General features: G+C 38.7%; 1 protein-coding gene across 4 annotated transcripts in view; it reads right to left on the bottom strand.

The window, feature by feature from the left end:
• Positions 1-814: 814 nt before the first annotated feature.
• NIPAL2 (NIPA like domain containing 2) overlaps positions 815-21,859 on the bottom strand; it is a 42,265-nt gene continuing 21,220 nt past the window's right edge. For 2 of the 4 annotated variants that reach the window (XM_088149093.1, XM_088149094.1), the window contains 5 exons: positions 19,216-19,312; positions 15,432-15,567; positions 8,389-8,477; positions 2,706-2,769; positions 1,073-1,495 (listed from right to left, as the gene is read on the bottom strand). In XM_088149093.1, coding sequence (XP_088005219.1) covers positions 1,282-1,495; positions 2,706-2,769; positions 8,389-8,477; positions 15,432-15,567; positions 19,216-19,312 — 600 coding nt within the window. In that variant the 3' untranslated portion in view covers positions 1,073-1,281. The other 2 variants (XM_007424798.3, XM_088149095.1) reach the window with 2 other exon arrangements.

Genomic DNA, 21,859 nt, shown 5'->3' with positions numbered 1-21,859 from the left:
GCAGTTTCAATGCTCTGTGGGAAGTGGCACATGGCCTCTGCTTCAGTGATTAAGCCAAGGCCTAGATTCCTCTAAGTCCCATTAGGGGGGAAAAACTGAGTGTGTTGGGCTTAGCTTCCAACATCTGTATATTTACTTGCCAATTTTGAAGTTACAAAGTTCAGTTCCTGGAACAAACATCAACTGCTCAAGCTGAATCTGCTTGTGTCTGCTGCTATACTGTTGGTCCAACGCTATTGATAAGTCCATAATTGGGACAAAAAACATTACCGGGAAGAGCCGCATTTTTTAAAAATAGCGTAGCATGAAAGAGTTGCTTAAAGTTTTCCTTCTAAACACCGTGAGGTAAACAAGAGCTGGGCTGAGAAATAAACGTGTTTCATTTCATTTGCCACAACTTTTAAAACTGTAATTAGCTGATGAATTGCATTGGAGCACAAACATGTATTCTTGCATACATAAGCTCAGGCACAATTCTGACTTACTCTCCTCCTGTGACTCTCATGAAATGGCAGTCAACAAGACTTTTTGTGTAACTCTAGCAATTGGAAACCCTTTGGCACATTTATCTCAGCCCAAGAACTGCAAACAATAAGCAGTAATTGCAGAACTAATAGTCTAAAGCAGTGTTTCTCAACCTTGGGAACTTTAAGATGTGTGGACTTCAGCTCCTAGAATTCCCCAGCCAGCCATGCTGGCTGGGGAATTCTGGGAGTTGAAGTCCACACATCTTAAAATTCCCAAGGTTGAGAAACACTGGTCTAAAGGGATACACCCTATTCAGTTTAATGAGCTTCTGCTGAATGTATTTGTGGTAGTCAAGGGATCCTGGAAGATTATGAAAAAAAAAAAACAACCCAAGAGCTGCGAGGGTAAAATAATCTGATACATAATTAATGGGTGATAAAAGCATGGTGAATCAAAAACACATAAATGGAAACTTTTTTTTAAAATGGAATTTCTCTTTACTCTTTGGTTGGAGTCTTAAGAGAGGCACTTTCTTTATATAAAGAACCATAGGATGGGTTGTTCAAATCTGGCTGTATTGTGCTGCTCTTCTTCTTCCCTGTGGGGATTAAAATAACAAAAAAATGTTTGGAGCAACTATGATAAATCAAATCCAACATGTTTAATTATTTTCCTTTTAAAACGTTTCTCACTATAGGCTTCACTTTGTTTTGCTGTGATAGACTGTGGCAACAGGGTGGAAATAATTCAATTTTTTTTTAAAAAAAAAGTGCATTAGCAATAGGAAAGAAATTAAGTGAAAAGTAATTTTTATTAAAAATGATTTGAAGAGGTATCTGATGTGGTTTTTCTCTTCAGCCATCCCGCTAATGGTTGTTTTTCAGCTGTGTGAATAGGAATGACAGACAAAATATTTCCAGACTCTGACTTACCAGGAATGTGTCCACAGTCTATATAAAAAGTTGTCAAATGTTCCTTGCTTCTGTTCCGGGTTATTATAAAAACGCCAATAAACGTCAGAGAAGACCTGCAGAAGAGTTGTCAGATTCATGACATTCATGCAACGACAACTGGCTATCTTCCAGATGGTTTTGTCTATAACTCCAACAAGTCCACTGGCCATGTTGGCTGGGGGTGATGGGATCTGAAGCCCCAAATCATTGGAACTTATTGTGGGCTTTTCTCTGTGGCTGAAAGATCTGGAAGTCAGGTTTATCTAGGACACATAGGGTGGAATCTAGGACAAAGTTAATACTACCTCAGTAACCCTCTGAAGAATGGTGGGCTGAATGTAAGGGTGCCCTTAATTCATAATACCTCTCAAGTCATACCTGTTTTTCTCATGCCTCCAAAAACCAGTATGCCTAGAAGATAACAGGCAAGGCTGCTTTGTATAACTGGAGTACATCTGCTATTGCTGGTAATCTCAGAAGAGCCTTAAGCCTTTTTATCTCAGAGATGCACTTTTAAAAAGTGAACTGACTAGTATACGCTGGTTCAGCTGCTGATAGCTACTGGAGTTTCACCTGAGTAACACTGGATAATGTAAGAAGCTGCTCAGAGATGAAAATGTTGCCTTTGGGTAGCTTTGATGTGGTTTTTGGTTTTATTTTACTATGACTTGGTTGGTGTTTGGGCTTTTTTTTTTTTAAAATCAGAAGAAGAAATCCATAACTGAGGAGTTGTTCTGGATTTGAGAAACATACTTTGCTGGACATTATTCTGCAGCCCCTGCCCTGTGAAGTGAAATAAGTGACTACAAGGGACAAGTAGCAGGAGTCCCTTTTGAGAAAATCTTCTGCAATAAAGCCCTCCTGGGTTCTGTGGCAATATCTTTGGGAGGGCTAAGCTAAAAGAGTCTACATCTCCCTGGCAGTGTGATCATTTGTTTTTACTTTATGTGTCTGTATAAGTGGTTTGAATATATTTTATTCTCATTATCTTTCCTGTGCTATTTATTAATACATCCTAAATTGTTTGTAATGCTTAGTCTGCCCAGTTTAATTGATGAATACTCCCATTCATACATGGAATTAAAATGGAATAAAATAAAACCCATGTGTGATCCTTCTTAAAACTATCCTCTAGCGTGAGAAGCAGTAGTCAGACAGGCGAGCCCAGATTATCTTCTGTAACTACAGACTGACTGGACCCATTTGATGGAACCTGTTGCATCTTTGTTCCTCCTCTTACTGTAGTTAAGAACTTGAGCATAATTTTGAAAGTAAATGACTTACCCAAAGAGAAACATGAAACCGCTCAGGATATCTGCGCCTTGGAACTCCTGATAAAATATGGCTCCTTGGATTGAGACAAAACCCAAAACAGCATCTCTTAAATTGCAGTTACATTTGACAACAATGACATTTCCTCTAGCCTCAACCAACAAACAAAAATGCCAAACCTATAATCCATCCAGCCATTTCTCATTTGTTCGCAATTACGACGCTGATGAAAAAGTAACTTTGCAACCAATGCCCGCATTTACAACCTTTGCAGTGCTTCTGTGTCCACCATTACAGTCAGTTAATATGCATTGTCCTGTGCCTGCCCCATTTTTATTTTCTTTTTCCCCTCCTCGCAAAGCAGAGAGATTGCCTAAACAAGCTCTCTCTTCCTGCGCTGCTTTTCTCCACAGTGCAGCATGTCCCTAAAAAGTGCTAACTGCAAGTTCAGAAGCTCAGCTCTGTGACCTTAATTAGTTGATTAGGACCCTCTGGTGGGCTCAGGCTGCTGCCTGCATTAGCCATTAAAGACCCTAATCAGTTTCACATTAAAGGATTTCTTTTGCCTCCTTCTTTTGTGGCTCACAGCGAGCACACTAGGCAAACAGCTGACACTAGCACACTCCTTTTGATGTGTATTCCCCGTTGTGTGCCTGCTTACTCTCTTGTAATCCCTTCCTTTCCAATGAATGTAAATACAAACATCAATTCCCTTCTTGCTAATTATCCCAGCAAGGGGTGAGCATTTCCAAGGGCGGTGGTGGGGGGAGGGCTATAAGATCTGCTCTTTTATCCAGCTTCCTCATAAGTTGAGTTCCAGAAACCTTTCCCGCCGTTTGGGCCCAACCGGCTGTTTGGGGTCATATCCTTTGGATGCTGTAAGGCAAAGGCTGAAGTAAAATCATAACCACGGCCATGGTCATGTGATTTCCACTTAGCGACTGCTTTGCTTAACAACTGAGTTGCCAGTCCCAATAGTGGTCACTAAATGAGGACCACCTGTATCTATCTCAGATACCAAAAGGTACTTCTGTTAATACTACACTTCTTTATTCATGCAGGAAATGTGTTAATTTTCCTTTCCAGCTATGCCATATTGAATGCTATTTGACACAGATCTGTCATCTGGACAATGGTGTTTTCTACCATAGAAGATGTGGTAGCAAGAATGCTCAGCTCAAAAAGTTCCAGGGCATGTGAAGAATGCACATGGTCTTCTGTAATGGGCATTAAGAATAACTATGAGGAATAGGAAGAAGAGCCAAAACCAAGACAACAGTCAGATAAAAGAATTTTGGGTGTGAGACAGAAATGTAATTTGAGAAAACATCTGAGACTTGACCCTCCCTGGTTCTCTTGAAGATAACAGGAGGGAGGGGGGAAGCGTATTCAGACTTGCAAGATTCTGTTACTATAACCTTATAATAAAAGTAGTATTAGCATACACAACTTTGGCTTTCTAGTCTGGTGTATCTCAAAGGATCAACATCCTCTTAATGGATGCCATTCATTCTAATTGCTTAAAGGAATATGGAACTATAGCTCCCCTTTTATCCTCTGGCTAATGCAGGGCACAATTTTAGCAATGAAGATTAGGCCATAAAAACCTTAACTGTGTGTACTGTTACTGTGTACCATCACAATTAGTAAACTGTAACACAACAATTGGTAAAACTATCATTTTAAGTATGAGTAAGTTAAAAGCACAAGCTTATTTATACACACCTGTAACTATTGATATATGGTAAATAGAGTTTAAAAAACCGAGAGAGAGAGATTGAGATTCAAATATGCCAGACTCCCAAGGGTTCCAATTCATTAGGGCCTCAACTTGGAGGCCACCAGGCTCCCTCCCTACCACCACAAGATGGCAGCAAAGCGATAGGGTTTTCTGGATCTCTTTCCTGTCATCTAATGGTCATCTGTAGTCCTGCAAAGGTTATGGGCCCCATAAGCATTCCTAAACTTGAGAATGCTGAGCAGGACAGCTGAAACCCAGTGTTTTATTAGAAAATGTACTCAACTGTCCAAAAAAAGGACATAAGCAGAGGTTGCATGGGGCATCCAATAGGAGGGAGGAGACAAGTGGCAATTACCAAAACCATTCTAGTAATCAGTACTTTAATACGTTTGTTCCTAAGTCACCATGAGTGAGTTGGGAGGCCATATACATTGCTTTTGAAATAACAATAAAAATAAACAAAATTTGTATATGGGCAAGCCTCCACAGCAGCCATTTCACAAGAACATGTGCAAGGTGTTCTCAGAATTCCAAATCTGCCTACCAACCCAACAAGATTGGGGACCCCTGCTTTAGGACCTAATCATTAAAGACTTCCAGCTCATGAATCATTCGCACTTTACTCAAATAGCTGATTACATTTAAAGAAGGTTGTACATTTAAAATATTTCCTATACAATAGCATTTTGAACTGATTTATAAAATATAAAATGGAAAATAAATTTAATAAATTAAAAAAAAAATTAAAAACCCCATTCAGTTAAAAGGAAGGAAGAATTGACAACAAAAGCAGGAGCAAAAACATTTATCCAACATTCACACAAAAAGGCCTGGGAGTAAAGACATTATTTTTGGAAGGGAAGATTACATCTAATTTAGAAATAAAAGATACCATTTAATATCAGAAAAGAAGTTTATCACTAGTGCTTCTTTTTTAATCGAGTATAGAAAATAGCATCTTATTCCAGAAAAATATCAGCGCAAGAACTGTTTCAAAAGTTCAAATTTCATCAGTATTGTACAAGATCTTAATTTAAAAGGAATATTAAAAGAAATATTTAAAAGGAATATTAAAGATTACTGTTTCTGTTTTCTAAAACTGAAGAAAATTCACAATGATTACCTCCTTTAATGAAGAGATATGAAATAAATAGCTCTCTAGATATTACTGGATTACAAACCTCATCTCTCTAACTTGGCCAAGCTATCTGGACCTGATGGCAGTTGGAGTCTAACATCTGGAGGGCCACTGTTCTGATAAGCATCAAAAGTTATTTTGATTAACACTGCCAGGCCCAAAAAATAAAGTAGCACTGGGGATACATGATCACCACCTTGAGCAAACTGTAAAGGTAGTTGTGACAGGTTCAGAAATCATCCAAAAAGAAAGAGCTGTACTCAGAATAATCAAGTATCCTTGCAAAAACTGGACAAATTTGTGTCCTGCTGTAGCAAGTACAATTTCTGAATACCCTACAAATGTACCATAGAACAACTGGGCCTAGAATCAGCTAGTAGGAATGTAATCCTGAATGTGATTCTAAGAGGTTCCCAGATGTTCTCAAAGTACCATCAAGTCTAGTTTGGAAAATTGTAAAGGAAATCCAGATTGCAAGCATACTGGACATCACAGACATGTATCTCAAAATTGAGTTTAAAAATGAGAATGGGGCTAACATGTCAATAACATTCTCAGCCTGAGTAAATAGGGATAAATTCTATCCTGAAATTAAAAATCCAGTTGATTATCTCTCTAATTCAATGAATTAAAAAGTTTTTAATTGCCATGATATGCTTTGGGCTGATTAATCATTCAGGGAGTTTCCAAATGAGCTTATAATAATGCAGTTTCTCTACCTTTTTCACAAATTACTTCGTACTCAACACCCTCTTAGAATCATTCGATGTCCTGCCTCTTTTTGGTAGTGCAGTACCAAATGCTACATTTCAGATGGCCAGTTTTGCAGAACCCAGATGGCGGAATGCCTGAGCCACAGTAATGACTATGCTTAAGTGAGAACACATGCCTATTTTTGTGGCTTCTGGTTTTTTGGGTATTTATCAGTGGCATCCCTTGGGCAGGGTGTCAAAAAAAAATCAAGATGTGGTCACAGCAGGGTGGCTTTGCTTGCGTTGCCACGATGGTCCTCTCGACTATATTCTCCCCTCCCCTCCTCCCTGCCACGCTACTGCTATTTACCCAAGGGACCAATAGATGCACGTAGCTAGCAAGGACACATGGAGAAAACTAGAAGCCTTTCCAAACGTTAGCTGTTCTGCAGAAGACCTCTTCTGTATGGCAATTCCTTAATAGTAATGATAACAGTTTCCCAGTAACAAATATGGCACGCAGGTGCTATAAGTAAGTTGCTTCGTTTTAATTTTTAATGGGACTTTATTCAGGTCAAATTCAGTATGAGTAAGGATATTTAGGAGTTGGCCCAGAAGCACAGAAAATCAAATTCTCCATTTGGTTACATCATTACAGCTGTTTTGGGTAAATCTTTCCTCCGGATCAAATAACACAGGCCTATTTTAACCCAGCTGCTGAACCAATCTGTATTTTCAAACTTCGGTGAGCTCCAAATAAGTAATCCATACAAAATAATGGAATTCCTGTATGGAAATCTCTTGAACAAACCAATGACAGAACAGACCCCAGTGTATGTTAAAGGGATCATAAAATTTAGAGTAAGAATAACTTTCTGGCTCACTGAAAATGTAGTATATTGGTCCCATTTTGCTTGCTTCTGCGTTACCTCAGCACACAGTGCTTGGGAACTGGAGTCTCTTTTCAATCATATCCATTCCATATCACCCAGGATAATGTTACTAACTTAAAATGACCTTGGATTAATTCTAATTTCTTCACTTTGGCCTTACAAGTATAGCATGTTGAAACAGAATAGGACTGCTTCAAGCACATGGTTGGCTGGCAATTGCTTTAATGCTGAAATTACTTCAGCAGGCAAGAGAATGGGAGACCACAATGTATATTAGAAAAACATTCATTGTGTGTCACTGCAAATACTTGTGATAAACCAATAAAGCAAGATAGATGAAGACCATTGGTGTTGAGAAAATTACATTTAGATTTTGGTGCCCTCTGAATCAATTGGCCTATCCAAATTGGATCTTCAGACATTAGACATGTTCCAGAAACAAATAAATCCTCAATGGCAGAAATCAGCACAGACTTTAATGTTTTATTATGACAATGATGATCAGTAGAGCTTAAGAAATGTTTATGTTTGGTTGCATCATGTCTCCAAGGGAAATTGTTTTAATGTTAAGATGGGTGGTGGAGAGAGGTCCCAGATCTTTGAGGGAATCCTGGCCATGCACAAGAGGACATACTGGAACACCCCCTTGCAAAACCTAATTCTATTCCGCTCCGTCCCTCCCAGGATCTCTGTTGAAACTAGCCATCCTTAGCTAGTCTACGGATTGTGGTGAAGGTAAGTTTCCAGTACAACAGCACCCCCAGGGTCCTTATCAGCTGTCAGCCAATCACTTTGGGGAAATTTTTATGGTAAGATCCCAACATCTTTTGAAGCATGAGGTTTCCATCTTCCCTTACTGCCCTTTTTAAAAATTACAATTCATTTATTTGCTCTCCTCAAAGTTAACAGGCAACCCTGAGAGCTGAGCCTGCTCCCATCAATAGTGTGCCTCTGCTTTCCACTGCCTGGACAAGCTAGAGCAGTTTCCAACTTCTGCCCTTGATATTATTGGTCTATAACTCTCATTCCCACTAAACAATGGACACGAGGCTTGGGAATTCTAGAAGTTGCAGTTCCAAAGTATCTGGAGGGGGCCAGGTTGGGGGGAAGGGTGCTATGTAAGAATACACGATTCTGGAAAAGCTCCAAGCACAAGGAGTCTCCCCTCTATTCCCAGGTCTGGGTGGAGAAGGGAAAAATGGATTGATGCCTTTATTTGGTCAACACCTACCTGCCAGGATAGAACTAAGAGTAGAGAGCACATAGTTCAGTGGGATAACTGCGGCTGAACCGTAGATCTCCGTTGCTTGATTCAAGAACCTGTGAGAAGAATGTCAGTGTCACATCCGTATGAATTTGAAGCCTAAGACATGGTTATCTGCTTTTAGGAATTTCAACGTTTCTTCCTTAGAAAAACACTGTATCCTGAAATCAACTCATCCTGTACTACATATATCTTAAAAAGATTTTTAAAAAACACAGCAGGTGGCAGCACCTAGCAGACCTTGGCTGATCTTGAAAAAAACCAATGGACCTTCTTAGCATTGGGATGGGAGACCACCTGGAAATGCCAAAGGTGTCAGTCAGACTGGGGAAAAAGTCTTGGAAGCACTGCCAAGAAAACAGCATAAATGTGTCTATGTACTCCTCAGAAATAACTCAAGGGAGATTTTATTTAATAATGTATTATCATATAATGAACATCACAAGAGCCCTATTTTTTCCCCACTCTTTATGCTCTAATACTGCCTTCCCTGATTCGGCATTCTCAAGATGTATTAGACTACACTAATACTCCTTGGGAATTACAGGAGTTGTAATTCAACATATCTGGAAGATAACATCTTAGGGAAAGCTACCCTAAACTTAAATTAATACCTACCTTTCAGAAATCTAATGAAATCCTATGCATATTTGCTTACTAAAAGTCACAATGAAGCTTATCTCCAAGTAATCACCTATTCTACTTGAAGTTGATTTTACCAGGGGAAAAAAGCGTGAAGTATTGTATAATATTTATAAATATTTATCTTTAAAAAAATAAAATAAAAATCAGGATTAAATCCAAAGCAGTACAGATCCAACTGGAAAAAAGAATTGGGCAGAGATCTAAAACAATAATCAGTTCTAAAACATAAAGTCTTATGTTTCTATGACTAAAGAGTCTGATGTAACTTACAGAGCCATTTTATGCTATTGGATATTGCGCACGTGCATGGATGTATATGTGCATATTTGCAGTGCTTCCAACATCAGAATGAATACAGTAGCATGCAAAAGTTTAGGCATCTCTGGTCAAATGGTTTCAATGAATCTCTAAGAGGACAGAAAATTACCTAACTTCTACATGGTACAAAGTTAAACATACCTTTCTGTGATTTAGAATATATAATTACTATGTATATGCAATCATTTACAGATTAAAATGAGAAAACAATGAAAAGAGCAAGTGCATAAGTTTGGATACCCTTCCAGTGGATTCAGTGCTACTTAAAAAAAATGTCATTAAAAAGGCCCAAAGAGATGATTGACTTTTTAGACTTACAACTGACCCAGAGCAGACAATTCCCCAGATCGACCTATATTTTGATGCTTCTAACTTCTTAGATTGTGATTATTTTCCTGTCTATTCAATAGTTACAGGCTCTTCCAAGCAGCTGCTTGCATATTTGAAAATAAAGATAATTCACTCTTCCAAAGCATGGGAAGGCTATAAAAAAATCTCTAAATGGTTCCAACTAGCAATTTCAACTGTGAGAAACAAAGTTACATGAAATTGTTGATGTCAAAGCAAGATCTGGAAGAAAAATCTGCTACTACTGCCCGAAAATGGGTCAGATCTGCAAAACAACCCACAAATCGCTGCAAATGACTTGCTAAAAACTTTCGGTGACACTGAAATAGCTGTTCATCACACAGTGTTGCTTTTACAATTACCTGTATGACTTACCAGAAGCAAACCTTTTCTCCAACCTCAATCCAAAAGTCATTGTCTAAAACATGCAAAAGTAAAAATGTGATAACCCTGAAATATCTTAGAACAAAGGGCTTTGGAATGATGAAACAAACGTTCAGCCACATCCACGCAAGATACATTGGGAGAAAAAAAGTGATGTAATTCTAGGGGGGAAAAAACCCTTACCAACTGTTAATCTTGAAGATAGTTCTATTTATGCTTTGGGGTTCTGTGGCAGCCACTGGCAAAGGCTATATTGGGCAGATGGAAGGAAACATGGATACAACTAAATATCAACATATCCTAGAAGCTAACGTCCCACTCTCAGTGAAGAAACTGAACTGGAAAGATGTGGGATACTGTAGTGAGACAAATCAATCATTGGAGCATTTAGTTACAAGAAAGGAGGTTAAAGTTTTGGAATGGGCTTCATAGTCCCTAGACTTTAATGTTACTGAAAATCTGTGGAGAGATCTCAAAACATTTAGTGCTGGCTAAGAGAGTAAAATTATTTCTGAGATAGAAGGGTTCTGCAAGGAAGAGTTAGAAAAAAAATCTGAAAACTAGGATAGATTATTCTCTATCTAATAGCTAAGACAGATTCTTAGCTAGGAAACATTTAGAAGCTGATATTTCTGCCAGAGGCATTACAAAGTACTGACCTCAAAAGGTGTTCGATTCTCTGCACCTGCCATATTCACTGTTGTTGTTGTTTTGAATCTGTAGACAACTCACATTTATGCTACGTATATGTTAAAATTTGCAGAAAATTTGTGCAACATGTAAACGTTGGGTCACCTTATCACTTAAGGATTCACTGACAAATACAATTTGACATGGGGGCACTAAACTTTTGCATGCAACTGTACATTATATTCTAATTTTATTAGAGTGAATGTGGCCATTGGTTATTTAAAGGTAATCAAACAGAACATACTTCATTTTATAAGCAATGGCACCTCTTTTCTGACCACCAGGGTTTCCAATCTTTTTAGGCTTGTGGATTGTTAAAGTACATTAAGCAATGGTGAAAATCTGCTACCGTACCCTGTGTCTTAAGAAACTTTCATCACAATTTGAATGTAAAAGTCTTCACCTTGCAGAAGATGGTGTGCCCTTGAATGATATGATATCCCAAAGTAGCCTTTCGATACCATGTTAAAGTCCAGTTTCTAATCTGTTTTAGCCATTAGGAATGACTGTAGCTATTTTAGCAATTACTGAGCAGTCTCCACGGATCCCACAAAAATTTTAAACCTTGCATATTCATGGAATAGTCAAGATTTCAAAGTCACTGCAAATTCCTCTGATTTTAGCTATTTGTTCCAATGTCAGTCTGAGGAAATCCAACACAAATGTGTGAAAATGCTGCAGAAAGCAAAAACAGATGGTCCACTAAAATAAGTTGGGCATTAAGTTTGTCTGCAAGCTATTCTTTGGAACAAGTAGAGGCAAAAAGTGTGAATTGCAAAATTCTTGGTTCAAATCCTTTTTCAACTTTCACTGCAGTAAATGAGATAAGTTAAGCTGCAAAAATGTAAGAAGGACTTTGCTGTATCAGATAAAAAGTCCAGGTCCTTCTTCCCATAGCAATCAACCAGATGCCTTTGAGAACCCACCATGAAGGCCATAAGTCTCTCCACTCTTGTGGAGCTGATAGTCTGGAGACTTCTAAAACCAATGACAGTAGTGGTCACTGGCAGACATCTCCTATATCATTCTCCCAATTGGAAGCCCTCCACATATTCTAGGAATACAACTCCCAGAATTCCTGACATCAAAGAACCGTGAATCCTGAGAATGCTAATCCTAGCACTTCGGGAGGTGTAATGGTATGTGAGAATGACCTTGGGATACAGGGGGAAGAGCCATAGCCAGGGCAATGGTTGGATAAGAGGCAGCTTAGCCTGCAGTAGGAATCTGGGCATGGCAAAAGTCTCAGAAGGGACCCTCCCTAGTTTCTTGGGCTGTAAAGGCAGTGGGGAAGAATTGTACTTTCAGACTTGCAAGATTCTGTTAATGTAACCTTACAATAAGTAGAGCTAGTTCTTCTGGGTGTGCTTCTTGTCTAGACTACCTCACAAGGCTGACAGGAGGGCACTAGAATGGGGAAGGCTGCCTTCCTTGACTGTATCTAATTCCCTTCTAAAATTGTCTGAGCTAATTGACCACACTTCTATTGTTGTTGTTGTTCAGTCGTTAAGTCGTGTCCGACTCTTCGTGACCCCATGAACCATATTGCGCCAGGCCTTCCTGTCCTTCACTGCCTCCCTGAGTTTGCTCAGTTTCATACTCATTGCTTCAGTGATGCTATCTAACCATCTCATCCTCTGCCGTCCTCTTCTCCTTTTGCTTCAATCTTTCCCAGCATCAGGGTCTTTTCCAAAGACTCCTCTCTTCGCATTAGGTGACCAAAGTATCTGAGCTTGAGCTTCATTATCAGTCCTTCCAATGAGCAGTCAGGGTTGATTTCCTTTAAGATTGACTGGTTTGACCTCCTAGCAGTCCAGGGGACTCTTAAGAGTCTTCTCCAGCACCACAGTTCAAAGGCATCAATTCTTCGGCGTTCAGCCTTCTTTATGGTCCAGCTCTCACAGCCATACATTACTACTGGAAAAACCATAGCTTTGACTATGCGGATCTTTGTCGGCAAGGTGACATCTCTGCTTTTTAATATGCTATCTAGGTTTGCCATAGCTTTCCTCCCAAGGAGCAAGCGTCTTTTAATTTCATGGCTGCAGTCTCTGTCTGCGGTGATCTTGGAGCCCAAATAAATGAAGTCTGTTACTGCTTCCATTTCTACCCCTTCTATTTGCCAGGAATTGATGGGTCCAGATGCCATGATCTTAGTTTTTTTAATGTTGAGTTTCAAGCCAGCTTTTGCACTCTCCTCTTTCACCCTCATCAAGAGGCCCTTTAGTTCTTCTTCACTTTCTGCCATTAGGGTGGTATCGTCTGCATATCTGAAGTTATTGATGATTCTCCCTGCAATCTTAATTCCGGCTTGTGATTCTTCCAACCTGGCATTTCTCATGATGTACTCTGCATATAGGTTAAATAAGCAGGGTGACAGTATACAGCCTTGTCGTACTCCTTTCCCTATTTTGAACCAATCGGTTGTTCCGTGACTGGTTCTAACTGTTGCTTCTTGGCCCGCATACAGATTTCTCAGGAGACAGGTAAGATGGTCTGGTACCATCTCTTTAAGAATTTGCCACAGTTTGTTGTGATCCACACAATCGAAGGCTTTTGCATAGTCAATGAAGCAGAAGTAGATGTTTTTCTGGAACTCTCGTGCTTTCTCCATGATCCAGCAAATGTTGGCAATTTGATCTCTAGTTCCTCTGCCTCTTCGAAACCCAGCGTGTACATCCGGTAGTTCTCGGTTCACATACTGCTGAAGCCTAGCTTGTAGGATTTTGAGCATAACCTTGCTAGCATGTGAAATGAGTGCAATTGTGCGATAGTTTGAGCATTCTTTGGCATTGCCCTTCTTTGGAATTGGAACGTAAACTGACCTTTTCCAATCTCGTGGCCACTGTTGCGTTTTCCAAACTTGCTGGCATATTGAGTGCAGCACTTTAACAGCATCATCTTTTAATATTTTAAATAACTCAGCTGGAATACTGTCATCTCCACTAGCTTTGTTGTTAGCAATGCTTCCTAAGGCCCACTTGACTTCACTCTCTAGGATGTCTGGCTCAAGGTCAGTGATCACACCAGCGTGGACATCAGGGACATTAAGATCTTTCTTGTATAGTTCTTCTGTGTATTCTTGCCACCTCTTCTTAATCTCTTCTGCTTCTGTTAGGTCCCTGCCTTTTTTGTCCTTTATCATGCCCATCTTTGCACTAAACGTTCCTTTCATATCTCCAATTTTCTTGAAGAGATCTCTAGTCTTCCCCATTCTATTGTTTTCCTCAATTTCTTTGCACTGTTCATTTATGCACTTCTATATCTTAGGGCAATTAAAGATCCACATCCTTATCTCCATCCTAAATTTCTTCTCTGGCAGTTTCATAAAATGATTCTGAATTCTAGTACTTAAGAAGAAGGAAAACCTGATCTAAATTTTCCATACCTTACAGGATTTTGTAATCTACTTTTATGCCTTCCCCTTATCTGCCTTTTTTGAAAGCTCCAAGAATTGTAGCTTTTGTAGGGAAGACCCTAGCAGCAGTTCCTCCTCCCAGTCTAAAGATAGGCACTACCATCATTCCATTTTATCCTTCTAATAATCTTGGTTAGGCTATAGAGGGGCTATAGATATCAAACTTTGCACACAGAAGGACCCAAGCTCAATCTCTAGCAAGACCCATTAATAAGACAAATTGATGGAGAAAATTGCAGCCTGAGATCCAGTTTAAGTATACAGTATTGAATTGGAAGAACATGACTTGCAATACAGCTACTGTATATAAATAGGGAGTGACACTCTTCAGGGTACCTAGTGAACTTCATAGCGGAGGGGAATATGGACCCTATAACACATTAATAATTATTTCTTCTCTGATCATACCCCAGTGATGTTCAAACAATTCTTCTGCCTCTGGGTGACCACAACTGATGGGAATAAAGTTAAAGTTTATTGTTCTTGATTAGAATGGATATGGCTGTCTTCCCTAGCCTTGTGCCATTGGCCAACTTCGCTGGAGGACATTGGATCAGAAATCCAAAACATCGGGAGGAAAAAAAATTGAGGAATGCTCCAGAGCAACCTTCTCTAAACAAGGTCTTCTAGATGTGTTGGGATTGCTATTCCCAGAGTTCCCAACCAGCAATCTTAACACATCTAAAGTGAACTAAGTTAGGAAAAGTTTGAAAACTCCATGTGTTAGAATATGGCTTTAATATTCCCGATTCACATTTAGAAAACAAACTTTGCTGACAATGGGGAGCTGTTTTATAGAGATGAAACCAAGGAATAAACTTGCAAATACCAAGCAGAAAGGGAGGAAAGAGATTAAGGTGAACAGAAAGGTGGGTGTTAATGACTGACCACAGAGCTAAAAGCTACCTTGTTGATTCAACAAAGCAGTAAAAAAAATAATAAATGTAAGATTTAGTTGGCTTGAAATCCATAAGAAACACAAAAGTGTGTTTAAGAAAACCTGCCTAGCTAGTTAACAGCAATATAAAGCATCATAGTCATAAATCAAAACTAGAAGAGAAACTCATAAATGCATCTGTGTCTGAAATAATCAGTGTTGAGTTTGGCAGGACTTGGCTGTACTTTTCAGTTATAACACCAAGTGTTAACAAGAAAAATGGAAAAATGAGGAAAACAGTATATTAATATACATTTTATAAAAACTTACTTGACTTGAAATACACAAGTTAATGCCATCAGAATAAGCATAAGATAGAAAATAGGGTATGTTAACTGCATGTTCCCCTTCACAGAAAATGTCAACATGGCTGCCACAGCTTTCACTGAAATGATGGTCAGAGATACTGGAGAAAAATAAAAACAAGCCGATTCAAACAGATAATTAATAAATATGATTTTATCAGTCAACCAATTATGAGAAATTGGTAAGTATGCTCATATATTTATCAAATAATAATAATTACCAATGGCCTTGTACTGAAAATATTTAAGAATTTATCAACACAGAGATGGTAGCTAATTACATATGAAGAGCCTCTTTTATCTAAAGTAGGTGAAACATCAATATGGGGTTGAACTAAAATGAACACGTAAAACACCAATGGATATTGCCAACATTGAGCAATGGGCAAATTGAACTTATATAAAGAGTATTGTATTTCTGTAGATATGTATACAGTACGGTTATAATGTCTGGATCAATAAATCTTTGGATTTTGTATCTATTGAATAAATAGGTTTTCTTTGTATGATCAGCACATTTTACAAGTTCCCCTATAAGTCCCTATAAGTCCTAGTCTTTCTTTTTCACAGTGGCATAATTCATCTAATCATGCCGCTGAATTCATTTAAAGAACAAAATGATCTTTTGTCAGGGTACATAAAAGAAAACATAATCTTGTTCATTCCTAATTCTCTGCCCAGCCTTCCCACACCCATAAATTATACCACTAATATATGCAATATGTGCCTCTTTGTTAAGCCTACTTAGATATTAACTGAAAAATGGTATTTTTCCATAATACAGCACAACCATTATACGTGTGTATATAATTTGTGGTTGCCCTTTTATTCACAGGGGCAATTTCAGATGTTTGGCACTGTTCTGAAACTCTTTTGTCCATCATGAGAACCAAGGTGAAATAACAGAGGGTAGACCTCAGCAAGTTAAAATGTTGGCATTTGGCTTTGCGGAACGAGAGTCAACTGATGTAATTTTTTTCCCAATAAAACTTGCCACTTCCATTCTTCCTGCTGACAGATATACTGCTAGAAGGTGAAGATATTAAAACTGATGGCATTATCAGAAATGGTAAGACCATTTTCACCCTTATCAGGCCTAGGGAGCCCATAAAAGCATTTAATATTTAAATGCAGCAATTATTTTTCTGTTCTGGTTAACATGGAACCAAAGGAGGATGAATTGGGTTGTGGACTCTGATAACAATTTCTACTTAGCTGTGACTGCAGCAGCTGAAAAAAAAAAGATGACGTCACTTCCAAAAGCAGAACACACAGAAATCCTTTTCATTCTCCCTGTTTTGCCCCTTGAATCTAACCATATTATAAATCCCAGATTAAGCATGAAGCAAGATGCTGTGCAGTGAGTCATTTTGCAGAGCTGCATTGCCCAAACCATCTACAGATTTGTCCAAACTCTTTTCTAGTCTCATTCCAGGAAACATAATTTTTTTTCATGCCTATGAAATACAGACCTTATTAAGGCAAGTGGGTCAGATATAAAAAGCATTCTTATTTTCTCCCATTCTCCTTGCAAAGGCAATCGGTACATATGGAGCATGGAAGAAAACAGAAATAAAAAAGTCTTTTATAAACTTTCAGAAAATACTTCTGTGACAAGCTATCTTTCCAAAGCCATTTGCTGGTTCAGTGTCATTCTGGATGGTCTGGACAGGTAGCTGATCTGAAATGTTTTTTAAGGAGAATTAGATAAAGTTTTAAAGATGAATTCACAGCAGTTGTGATGCCAGGTATACAGTACCAGCTTTCTCCAGACTGGTAACCCATAGGATGGGATGGGATTGTAACTCTTGTTATTCTCAGCCAGCGTGGCCAGCAAATTCTCTACCACAAGAGATGCAGTTATAAGAGACTTAAATGTCTGTAAAAACATTTGGAAATGCTTGTAATATTGCATCGTACATTGCAATATTGTACGCACTGTATGATATTGTAAGACCAAATTCAAAGTATCCAAATCCACCAGCAGAGTAGCATGTGATCTCTTACAAAACATATTAGAATGTTGTGTGAAACATAATCCATGGATTAAACTGAATGCAAGCAGGGAACCATAATGTGCAAATGTGAATGATGTAAAATTGTTGCCTAACGTTGACCATGGCAAACTGAGCCAAAACAAGTACTCTTATGGGCTGTAGCAGCTTCCCCCAACCCTGTGTCCTCCAAAGGTGTTGGATTACAATTCTTGGAATTCCTGGGTACCATAATCACATTGACCTATGAATTCTGGAAGCTGAATGCCAATACATCTGGTACTAGATTGGGGAAAGCTGCTATAGCCCATTAGGACCTTTATTTGTTTTGGCTCAATCTGCTGAAACCAACCTTCAGCTCAGCACACCCTGCAATGTGCATCTAGGTTCCCGAGTCCCAGTCAGTGCCATGTATTTGTGTGGGTTTAGCTCATAAGAGTCCTCCAGGGATCTAGCTGATTTTCTAGGATGACCAACAAAATCATGTTTCACCTTGAGTGTGCCATGAAGAATACAAACAATTGCACGATCCTGAATTGTATATTTACTTTAACTGTGAACAGAAAATACATGTGCAAATGACAGCACATGTCTCATGCTGCTCATATAACCACATGGCCTATACATGCTTTTGCTGAAAGTGCTTAATAGACTCAAGTTTTTCTTATGACTATGTGGTTTGTTTCAGCCAGAGCTGGTAAGAATTTCTTTCTGCATTAACAGAATGCCACAGAAACTCTAATTCACTCCTCCTGAGAGGAAATGGGAAAGCTTCTTAAGGTATAAACCCTAGAAACCTAACCAAAAGCAAGTTCACAATGCCCAGCTTTACACAGGTAAGACTACATCAACAACAAACACCTGGAAGTTCTGATGCTACAGCATCAAAGCTAAGCTAATGTGAGGCTCATGAATCCCATCTAAACAGAAATGTCCTCCAACCCTGGTCCACATAACTGCATGATTTAATAATAAATACTGTTATTGCCAGCTTTCCGTACACTATGGAAAACTGTGAGACATAGTTTGACAGGAAATGCTCATGAAAATAGTGACACTGAAGGAGAGGGTAAAGCTTCCATTTAGAAAGCACGTTTAGCAGCCAATATGATCTCTGAATAAGCACTATGGCTGGCAGCTAAGTGCTGAATTTGACTGCAAACTGTCCTGTATACAATCTTTCTCTGGCTATATAGAAAAATGTAAAGATTGTGATTTGGCTCAAACACACTTTCAGAGCGGGTGAGCAGGGTTCTGAGCTGATAGTGGTGACTGCAGGTGGTCAATTCTATTATTTTGTAGAGGAGCTCAAGGTGGCGTATATAGCACTTCCTCCTACCATTTTTCCTCACAACAATAACCCTATGAGATAAATTGGGCAGAGAGAGGGATTGGCCCAAATTCACCCAGTGGGCTTCCATGGCCCAGGGAGGACTAGAACCTAGGTCTGCTCCTACTTGAACACTTTAAGGGATGGACTCACTGGCCCAAAGTCATCCAGTGAGCTTCTGTGATGGAGGGGGACTTGAACCCTGGTCTCCCCAGTTCCAGTCTTAACACTACACTATGCGGGCTCTGAGTATTTCTGAATGTTCTTATATAAAAACCTATAGGAGCATTGAGTAGAGACAGAGGACAGGAATGTTCTGTTCAGGCTCCCTACCAATTTATCACCAGCCACCAAAATGTGGTAAATCGACAAAATACCAGTGTGCATGTACTTAGCACGAAACACAAGATGAACTACATTCTTACCTAATAGTGCTACCATTGTTAACAAAACTACAATGTGCTTTGCTTCCCTTCTCTTGTAGAAATACAAAAGAATGCAGAAAGTTATTATTTCCACGATCTGAAAATAGAAAGGATAACAAGCTTAAATTGCTAAAAAACCAAAAAAAAAAAGTTTCCCACAAAACTTTTAACACAATCTAGTTTCCCCTTTTAAGATGAGTAAGAAGAGTAACATCATCACCATTTATCAAGTAATTATCTCCATAAACATTTCCAAGGGCTAAGATAAATTCCCATTTTTTCCTATGTTTTCTTACCCTTTCACATGCCTTGAAAGATTTAAACAAAGGAAGGAGCAGTGGGGGCAGGGGAGTTTTGCTGTAATAATCTCGCAAACAAAGGCATCCAAGTTTAATAATACTGAGCCATAAGTGTACCTAGCCATCTTGGTTAGGAAAGGAAACAAAGAAGGCCAGCTATAATCTAAATGCAATGAGAGCACTCCTGTGTAAGTAAGCTGCAGATTCTAATTCCTAAACTATGGCCTATTTTATTCATCATTCATATTAATCAGCTACCTTCATTTCTTCTTAAACTCTAAACAATAAAACACAGAATAAACTTATAGTTCAGTTCAACACACCTGCAATGCATTTGTAACCATATGCTGGCTTTCAATCATTGCCTAGCCAACTACCTGTCAAAAGGTTGCATAAAAGAAAAATATACCAGCAGGGTTTAATCGTATGCTAAGGGGAGGCTGCTTTGAAAGACATTTTACAGATGGGACTGCCTTAACACTACATATAACCTAGACCTGCAGTTTCACAGCTAACAGCAACATCCCAATCTGCATGACATTCCTGCTCAAAGTAGTTTTCATCTGGGTCATAGATTGCTCTGGAATTAGCTACTGAATTTCAGCCTTCACCAACCTGATCTCCTCCAGCTATGTCGGTCTATAACTCTCACACACACAGCCATGCTGGCTGAAACTTATAGTACTGGATGATGTACAAACCCAGAGGGCACCAAATTGGGGAAGATGGTTCTACAGAGTAACTTTACAGCATTAGTGTGGAGATTCTGGAGTAGCCCTAGTAGAACAAGGCCATACACTTACAAAATTCTCTTATGGAGTCCTCGATCTATCAGGAAACTGCCTTAACCAGGCTTGCACATTTAGCACAAATCTGAGCAGTTGGGGTAAGCAACTCTTTTAAGTTCTCAGAAGCATATCTTTTCTGTCACCAACCACCTGATTCTCCAATACCTGGAGATGCCTGGAATTGACTCTGGAAACATCTGTATGTAAGCCAATGCCCCAAGTTATGATTCTTCCTTCTTGGGCACTGTGCAAAACAAGAAGAGGAGGACATGGGTATTCATTAAATGTCCATCCTCTCCATGCTCTGGAGTTGACCTATGCTTCTGAACTATAGCCAATAAACTACTTGCCACTTCTACTAATGGACAGCTTGTTTACTTCTGGTCCAGATGAGTTTCACATGTGTTCTGTCATAAATCTGTTCCATCCCATTTTCCAGATTCAAAATACGCATGAAAATTTAGATTTAAACTGTATGCATTTTCTGCTAAAGTATGTTTTTGTATGTGTTTTTGAGCCAAGAACTCCACTGAGAAATTCAGAGAAGTGCACAATTCAAAGATAACTGTTTTTGAACTGCATATTAATATGTGAAATGCAAATCATGCAGCTTTGCTCTTTAAAAAAGATCAATTAGGTTCATCAGCATCCTGAGGCACTTCTTACTTTAGGGTTTTCAACATGTATTTTAATAGCGGTGTTTAGAAAAGAAAAATCTGAATCAACGCAAGGGCTATAATCATTCACTGTCCTAGTTTTCATAAAAGAGCTGCTGCTTCTCCCTTCTTGTCCTTACTTCCATTTAAATAAATTTACTACATTTACAACTATATCTCTATTGTGTGCGTGTCTGTGTGTGAGAGAGATTCATTTATATACATTTGGTGCCACTTTAATATAAAAATCCATTTGTAGTATGAAAAATGAGTGGGTAAGCAATCCCAAATTTTCTTTTGCTCCCCCAGCCTCAAGTCATTTTTCAGCTGAACTTCATACAGTTTGTCCCAGAGGCAACAGAAATATAAATCATACTTGCAAAGCAATTTCCCCCATAGCAAGATAATAGACACTGGAGGGAAAGCCTTTTTTTTTTTCCTTTTAAACAAAGACTGATTTCATGTACATCTTTCAACTCTTTTAGATAGGAAAAGCACCATTCTCACTGTTATTTCTTCTTAGAACCATTTTTCTTAACAAATCATGGTCTAGCCATCACAAATCATAGAGGATGAAGTTTGCTCTCCATCTTTCTTCTATGCTACAGAGGGCAGAAACTGGCACTGCAGAAATTGCATTCTCAACTATTCACTCCCATGTTTTATTATACCAGCCCCCTCCTCATTTTCATAGAGCTCAATGGCCCCGAAAGCTTTTCTCTTCTGCAAGTCACAATGATCGAAAAAGTTCCTTCTTTTGTTTTTCTGCAGAAAGACTGAGAACATTTACACAATAGATCCTGTGATAAATGTCTTAAAATAATTTTGATTTCTGTTGTAATCAATTTATATATATATATATATATATATATATATATATATATTCAATTTTGTTGTGGCT

The sequence above is a fragment of the Python bivittatus genome, unplaced genomic scaffold, assembly GCF_059951505.1.
Source record: "Python bivittatus isolate LINGU-HERP-01145 unplaced genomic scaffold, Pbiv_v1 ctg000590_np1212, whole genome shotgun sequence".
NCBI classification, from domain to species: Eukaryota; Metazoa; Chordata; class Lepidosauria; order Squamata; family Pythonidae; genus Python; species Python bivittatus.
Note: the sequence above shows the minus strand (reverse complement) of the source record. Positions and strands in the feature narration are given on the sequence as shown.